This window comes from Sinocyclocheilus anshuiensis, unplaced genomic scaffold (genome assembly GCF_001515605.1).
Source record: "Sinocyclocheilus anshuiensis isolate Anshui unplaced genomic scaffold, SAMN03320099.WGS_v1.1 scaffold1095, whole genome shotgun sequence".
In the NCBI taxonomy this organism is placed as follows: domain Eukaryota; kingdom Metazoa; phylum Chordata; class Actinopteri; order Cypriniformes; family Cyprinidae; genus Sinocyclocheilus; species Sinocyclocheilus anshuiensis.
Window position 1 is genome coordinate 666,309 of NW_015544226.1, and position 8,767 is coordinate 675,075.

The 8,767-nt window shown below is 36.2% G+C and overlaps 1 protein-coding gene across 2 annotated transcripts in view; it reads right to left on the reverse strand.

Annotated features, from left to right (window-relative positions):
* Positions 1 to 1,663: 1,663 nt before the first annotated feature.
* The window catches only part of LOC107697362 (kidney mitochondrial carrier protein 1-like), a 15,857-nt gene continuing 8,753 nt past the window's right edge, over positions 1,664 to 8,767 (reverse strand). For both annotated transcript variants that reach the window (XM_016498123.1, XM_016498122.1), the window contains exons 5-9: positions 5,465 to 5,550; positions 4,125 to 4,220; positions 3,844 to 3,968; positions 3,517 to 3,730; positions 1,664 to 2,932 (exon numbers count right to left, since the gene is read on the reverse strand). In XM_016498123.1, the coding sequence (XP_016353609.1) occupies positions 2,891 to 2,932; positions 3,517 to 3,730; positions 3,844 to 3,968; positions 4,125 to 4,220; positions 5,465 to 5,550 (563 nt within the window). In that variant the 3' untranslated portion in view covers positions 1,664 to 2,890. The remainder of the gene's footprint in view (positions 2,933 to 3,516; positions 3,731 to 3,843; positions 3,969 to 4,124; positions 4,221 to 5,464; positions 5,551 to 8,767) is intronic.

Sequence of the window (8,767 nt, forward strand, 5' to 3'; positions counted from 1 at the left end):
CCCCACCCTTTCTCTTAGCTTAAGAATTCTCCCCATTCCTTAGTAAAAGTTGGTCTCAGCAGCTTTGTGAACAGGTTTTAAGAGGAAACTCTTACCTAAGGATTTCTTCTGCTATTCATGGCAACTCTTAGTGATTGGTAAGATAAAATGATTTGTGAACACAGGAGCAGGCTAAACCCTTAGCATGTAAGTGCATTGTTTCTTCAATTGCCTGTTTGCAGAATGATGTTATCATTAAAATGAATCACACTTTTGTTTAATCCAATGCCTGTGACCTCATAAACTGCATTAACAACTCATGCATTAAAGAATCGTATGATGTTGTTGTTGAACAAGTCATACCGTTGTTTGCTCCTACGCCTCAATGGGACTAAATGGGAACTATAACAAGCAACTTTCAGTGAACATTGTATTTATTGTCAGGGTGCACGGTTACATTACACAAAAAAACAGCCCAAAAAACAGACACACAAAAAAAAAACTTCCACAAAAGAAAAAAGGCATTCTTGATACAATTCATTGTCTATTCAAGCAACAGATCATAATAAATAATGTTTGTTCACACCAAAGACACTTAACCAAAAGAGTGGATCACAAAGAAATTGGCAATTGCAAGCAATTATATAATGTATTAATGGGTTTGCTGCAAGTTGGGAAATAAAACAAAATGGCTGTGCTGGGGATTAAAGCCATTACATGATATGTTATTTACTGTTCAATACTCGATTTCCAAATAGGTGTGTGTATATGCCCATTTTAATTCTGCACATTTTCATTATCTCATTTATCAAATGTATTTGGGTAATAAATTCTACAATTTCCCTCATTGTACAACAGTATTGTCAGAAAATTAATCCTGATTTCAATTATACATCCAAACGAACACCCCACAAATTTATCATTTATCAAATGTATTTGGGTAATAAATTCTACAATTTCCCTCATTGTACAACAGTATTATCAGAAAATTCATCCTGATTTCAATTATACATCCAAACGAACACCCCACAAATTTAAAGTACCTCTACACAAAAGAACCTTTCATATAATAAAAGCATAAATAAAACAGTATAAAAAAAAATTATAATTGAGCAAAAAACAAACAAACAAAAACAACTGAGGGAGCATAACATATAGCATAAGAGGTTCTCATCCTTATGATCTGTGAGTGACTAACAGTAAACTAAAGTAAAAACACTGGCACATGGGTTAATGTGGTTCTTGGTCTTTGCTACATAATGAAATAAGTATTTTTAAAAGTTATCTAGAGAGGAATATATCATGCACCATGCTGTAGTCACCATTCTAGCAAAAGCCAAAGTTTGGGAAAAAGCAAGTATAACGAACATGAAAACCCCTGAATAACCCAAGCATTACATACATTAAACCTTTTAAACGTGTCCCCTTAAAGTTATATGAAGAACAGCTTGTCCATATAACTTAAGCAAGAATGTTTGCAATACAGTTTGATTTGCATGTTAAAGGTTATGAACAATATAGACAGTAAATTATAGCAGAAGTACAACACTTCATGTTTAGCTAGCACACCATAAAATCAGGCAAAGGCATAAATATAAAAGCAGGAAGTGGTAAGGCTTGAAATATGATGACATACAATGATGAATATGTAACAGTACTTTCCCAATAATAACAATAATAATGCGTCACTTTTCAAAACCAGCAACATCAGTGCAGTTCTGGTTTAATACACGTACACTTTGGCAAAGAGGCAAGCAATAAAAATGCAAATGACACCCTTTTCCACAAAATCTGGTTGAAAATTAACAAACAAACAAAAAACTATGTGCTAATATTTTATTCTATCGTACAGTAGCAGTATTTACACATTTTGACGGCTGCCAAAATATTTGACATTTTACATGTGCTTCTCAGAACACAAGCACACACACACACACACACTACACACACATGCAAATGTACATGGCAATAAAGACGTCACTGAAAAAAGTAAAATAAAAACTTGTGCAATGTCACAAGTGCTTAGAATTCTGCGCATGTTCAGGCATAAACTTCTAACCCACTTTCATGGAGCTTTTCAGAGGACCTTGACATAATATGGGATAAAAGAAGCTTTTTGCGCACATTGGGCCTTATGAAACAAGCGTAACAATTTCTGAGCAATTTTGAATTAAATGCGACAACTTGCGCAAGAACAGACTTAGGCTACACTGAAATTGGCTCATGTTTTATGAATAAGCCCCACTGAGCTCAAAGATCCAGGATCCAGGACATCTCCCTTTACTAGTTCCTTTGGTATTAATTTGGGCTGCATACAAGTTTGCAACGTGGGCAATTTCGATCATATCTGCAGTCTACAGATGAAGCAAAATACATTATCACTGCACAAGCTGTGTTTACATATTAAATTACAAGGACAATGTCTAATTTGGAGTGCGTGGACCTCAAAGATTCCTGCTTATATTCACCAACTACATTCAGTTCTACACTAAACTATTGCTTTACATCCCCTACATGGCGGATGTGTTTTTAGTAACTTATGCTATAATTTCAAACTCTCAAGCCAGTGTGGAGAAACTATGCCTCGTGGTTTCCAGTTTTCGCTATAGCCCTTTACCTCAAATTTACACCAGTGCTGCTCCTAGCTGACCAAGCATATATGATGAAAACACCACTGGGCCTGAGAACATGGCGGTGACGGACAACATAGCTGCCAGGAGTGAAACACAAAGCATTTAGGTGCAAAAACAAGTGTGTTTAAATAGGTCAAGTATGTACAATGCAAATGAGAACAAAATACATGTTCGTTCTTAAATAAAAATACTTATAGGTGTGTGACGGAGAAGGGATGGTAAATGCTGAAGGACAGAAGCCCCAGACACATGCACACAGCTCAGGGAAGTCACAAACTCTACAATGAAAGCTTCTTCAGCTGCTCAAAGGTGATGAAGAACTGAAACTTAAGTCAAGGATCACAAGACGACCATAACAGACTCTGTATAGTCAATTCATTCATTGACTATATGTTCATGCTCCAACATCATATCGAGAACAAGAAAGAATCGCTTTATATTTTCGGAATATTTCCAAATCACATTTCCGGATGTGCTTGTTAGCATGCTGTACATCTAATGTGGCTAAAGTTACCACTGTCTCTGCCTCTATTCACAGAGCTATGTCATTAGTTTTAAATTATTCCAAAAACGTCATCACCGTCTGCACATTTCATAAATAATTTTTGACATTCTGGCTGTGTGAGATTTTGTTGTTGACGGACTATCTGAAGTGCAAGTTGTAAAGGCTCCGCCCACTTTCCAGAAAAGCAGCAGCTAATTTGCATTTAAAGTTAAACAAGGCATTTAAAAAAATTTTTTTGCTCACACCCAAAGAGGGGCAAATTTGACACGCTATACAACTTCATGTTGTAATATGCTGACCGCTAGTGGTTGGACTATGCAAACATTACAAAACCAAGGACATTTTTTGAAGTCAAAATATGAAAATTAAATCAAAACATATTTTATTGTCAAAGGATACAATTATGTTCCAGGGCCCTAGACGCAGCCAGTTGGGCCAGAAGCCTTTATAGAGAGCAAAAAATCCTTCGTTTTTCCAGGTCTGCATGAGTCCGTCCAGAGTACCCTTGTACAGAGGGTTACCTGCGAGCACACGTTGATTCATCATACGTGTCCTCACCACATCCACTGGGTTGGAGGCTAAAGCACCTGCCAGACCACACGTGAAACTGGAACTAAATAAACAGAAGAAACAATATGGATCACGTTCCTCGTGAAGTCAACGTTTGTGCCTCATTAATAAATCAAATTTTGAATCAACAAAACAAGTACTGGTAGAGACGCTCACATGAAATGAGTGAACACTGTGTCTCCCATGAGGCCTGAAAGAATCAAATGCTTCTTGGTGATGTCATAGACTGGCAGCTCTACACCCACCACGATGGCCGCCCTCTGTGCGGTAGGAATTACACCCTGAAAACAATGAAGACATCACAGTATTAAAGCAAATCCTATAATGTGTTGCATTTACAAAGCTGGAATGCTAATGAATAATTCAAACAACTGATGGCCACATATTTTAAAATCTCACCACCGATGTGTAAGATGAGACATAACGAAAGCACTCACCCTCCACAGGCCTCGCGTGCCTTCAGTCTGGTAAATGTTGATGAAATTAGACATCATGCTTCCCTGTAACAGACTGCCTTGAGCCTGCATGCGAATCTGAAAAGCAGAAGGAAATAACAGGACATAAGAAAAAACAAACTCGGGTGAGATCGGTGTTGTAAAAACTAAAAGTGAGGTTAAAGCTAAGGCCAGAAACATATTTAATGCAAGTGCGCACACAGTGCCACAAGCATACATACTAAAGCATGGACATCAGAACCATTGTATGTGGTTTTTAAGACCAATGATATTCGACCCACTCACTTTTACCATCTCTAATTCAGTTTACTGTTCTGTTCACTTTTCAGAGTGCCATCGGTCAAATCCATTCCACTTGAGGAATGCCCTAATAAATTAAACTCCATTCTGCGTTTTAGCTAAAGCCTTAAGATCCACACTGCTGCCTCCTCAAATCCACTCAACTTGGCTCATTCAGAGTCCATATAAACTAAACTCATTCCGTGTTTTCACCACTCGCACCTGCAGCACTCCCCCGACACAGCAAGGTAAAAAAGCATTTTAGCATATCTGCTGCTCAGGGGTCTGTTCTTTGTACGTGGATTACTCAGTTAGCTGAATTTTATTGCTGATGATTTGACATTATGCAGGATTGTTTGGTTCTTTGAAGCTCATCCTGGAGTTGCTGTCATAGCAACAGGTCCATTAGCTCAAACCTGCTCAGGAGCAGACTTATTTCATGTAAACAGGATTAGTTTGTATCGTTTTAAGTGAAGGTGATACTGAAAGTCGGTCCCAGCCACTGCTATTTTCTTACAAGTGTACCCTATTAAACCAGGGGGAAAAAATGAATTTATTCTTTATTCATCATGACTTAAAATAAAATCCCTTCCCCTCCCCCTCTCATAACCCTGAGAAAACAGATATGTTTTAAAGGGGTCAAATGATGCGATTTCAATTTTTCCTTTCTCTTTGGAGTGTTACAAGCTCTTGGTGCATAAAGAAGATCTGTAAAGTTGCAAAGACTAAAGTCTCAAATAAAAGAGTCAACCACGCCTACCTAAAACGGCTCGTTCTAACACGCCCCCACATATCTACATCACGATGTAGGAAGATTTGCATAACGCCGCCCAAATGTTCACACAAAGAAAGAAGGCGTAACTTTTATTCTCGCTGTAGTATTGTTGCCGCCTCCGCCATGTCGTGGAGAAAATAATGTTCTTTTTAGCAACGTCATATGACCCCTTTAAGAGATGATTTATATGTAGATCTAAAACGTTCGGAATTATGCTAACATTTGTAGTCATTGGTTTTTAAGGAGATGAAGATTTGATTTTAATTACCTTTAGCACATCAGTTGGATTTGCCAAAGAGGACGACAAAACTCCAGACACCACACCACAAAACACATTAATCACCATAGTCTCATCTGAAAAAAAGAGCAGCCATTAGATGTGTCCTTCAGTACATTTCATTAAAAATAAAAACACACACACACACAAGAAAGAAAAGCCACAGAACAAAAACAACAATTCAACAATAAATCAGTAATATTACAAAGATGGTAAGGCAGGAAAAAACAGGCAACAATCAAACGCATTTAAGAATCACACAAAAAGCCCTATTTTTGTAAAAGCTCTTTAAGTAAGGTCTTGTTCCACTATTTTAAAATGTAGCAGCCAGCCTTTATAGATCAAGGCACCAATGATAAGAGAGATGAATGAAAAAAAAAAAAAAAGGTAAAGTGCTGATCAAATTTAGATCGATAAATAGAGTAATTCCTTGATCAATGTGACCAAAAGTCAGAACAGCCATTTAGTTTTGCAGCACAACAGGTATTGGTACCCACACACTAACAGGCTGTATTTAGACTCTTGGCCAGAAGAGTCTAAATACAGCCTGTTCAATACAATAAAAATCCACTGTTGACCAACTGTGGCCTTTCTTTATGGCAGGGATTCAAGTAATACAGATATTGTTTGCAGAGAAGAGAAGATTTTGTACCATGTCAGATGCGCCAGCACCAGATAAGGTAACGCTAGAGAAGTGTTTGTCTGCCGATTCAGCACCTTTTGTTTGGACCGTACATAAGTGATGGTGGTTACACCTTGTTTTGTAGTCCAGAATTGGTAGAGCTAGGGTTGTGGCGTAATGGTAGAAAATGTAGCTAAATGCTAAATTTAAGTGTCAAAAAAAAAACCAACAACTATTCCTTAAAGGGGTCATATGATGCTATTTTAAAGATCATTATTTTGTGTATTTGGTGTAACAGAATAGTTATGTACCAGACACCAGACAAAAAACAGCCACAGGTGAGAAAACAGAATGAAGTTCCAATAAAATTTGTTCCTGCATGGCAATCAGGCACATTTGAGCTTCCATTTACAATATTTAATGTGCTCTATATATGTGCTTTGATCAATGTTTATATGTAAATAAAAGCCTAAATTAGTTTCTTCGCACGATTATTAACCCTGTAAAACCTGACATATGGAATGTGTTTTTTTGCCAAGTATCATATTTGATAAGGATTTTAATTTGAGCAAAAATATGCCAAAATATGGCCAATAAGATAAAATTCTGATAGCTTGTAAAGTAAATCAATGAGATATTTATAATAGTATAGCAGACTACTAACATGGGTATAGAAAAGAATCACCCCCCTTTAAAATAATCACATTTTTGTTGCTTTGCAGCCTGAAATGAAGATGGACAGTTTTTGTTTCATCCATATTTTTGTATTTACCCAGTGCAGCTTATAACATCTAAGTGAAAGATATAACATATAACACTAACATGTCAGAAAAAAAAAAAAAACAATCACAGAGTTGGAAAAAGGACCACCCCCTTGTGTCAGTATTTAGTTGAACCACCTTTTGCTTTAATTACAGCCTTTAGTCTGTTGGGATTTGTATCGTCTCTACTAACTTTGCACATCTAAACTTTGCAATATTTGCAAACTCTTCTTTGCAGAACTGCTCAAGTTCAGTTAAATTTGATGGTGACCGTTTGTGGACTGCAGTCTTCAAGTCAATCCACAGATTTTCAGTGGGGTTTGAGTCTGGGCTCTGACTAGACCATGCAAGGACATTCACCTTTTTCTCCTTCAACCACTGCATGCTCAGTTTTGCTGTGTGCTTTTGGTCACTGTCATGTTGGAAGGCAAATCTTCTTCCCATTGACAACTTTCTGGCAGAGGGCAGCAGATTTTCCTCAAGAATTTGACAGTATTTTGCCCCATGCATTTTTCCTTCTATCCTCACAATTGCTCCAGTCCCTGCTACAGAGAAACACCCTCATAACAGGATATCACCACCTCCATGCTTTACTGTAGGAATGCTGTGTTTTGGATGGTGAGCTGTATTGGATTTCCAAATAATAAAATTTTAGTCTCATCTGCCTCAGAATCTTCAAGGTGTGTTTTGGCAAAGCTCAGTCGTGACTGCATGTGGCCTTTCTTGAGTGGCTTTTTTCTTGCAACCCTCCCCTACAAGCCACATTTGTGGAGAATTTGTGATATTGTTGTCACATGCACACAATGACCACTCTTTGTCATAAATTCCTGCAGCTGCTTCAGAGTTGCTGTAGGACTGTAGGAATTTTAACATGATTATCCATACATTTTCAAAAAATCAAAATAATAAATTGCTTCACTTAAGTAAATGTTCATCTTGAAATATTACTAACAACACAATTTATTCTTACATTTAAATTATATAAATCAGTAAAGATGTCACAGCAAAAAGACGTGTCCCCGGTGAACGTATATAGAAATACACTAAAAGAACTTTCAGCTAAAAAATAAATTATCAATCAGACAACAGAAGGCATGCAGTAAATTGTGTACAGCAGTTTTTCAGCAAAGTCTTGATCATGTTAATAATTCAGAGAAATTTGCATATCAAATGATACAGTAGGCTTTATAGGATTAAACAATACATGTATTTTACTTTTATAATGTTTGAAGCTTTGGTGGAATAGGCATTCAATGGAGGGACAAAAATCTCAGGTTTTATTAAAAATATATAATTTGTGCTTCAAAGATGAACTAAAGTGTTATAGGTTTGAAACATTTTTCAATGAATAAACCCTTTAATAAATCAAAAACCATACAGCTCAACAATTTAGTCTGATTCCTGAGCAAATGGCATGGCACGACATGGCAGTTCTTTTTAGTATCAAAATACTTGTTTTAAAAAAAAAAAATTAGTCATTGCTTTTGTCAGATTCTGAATAAACCAAGATTATGTAATATATAATTGATAATTATTGGATTGTATTCTAATCTAAAAATAAATAAATAAATAAAGTCGGTAACACTTTCTATGAAGCACGTATTTATAATACATTATAGGGGTATTCTTAAGACATTATAAAGAATGCATAATGCATTATAAAAAGACCTTATAATATGTTGTATGATCTCATAAATAATCATAACAGCAATTATAATAATTGTAATACTTAAGCATTTGTGGTTATAACTTTTAAGAGTATGATTTATAACAAATAATTAATACCATATTAAATCCACTTATCACATTTACATTTAGTCATTTAGCAGATGCTTTTATCCAAAGCAACTTACAAATGAGGACAATAGAAGCAATCAAAACTAACAAAAGAGCAACAATATGTAAGTGCAA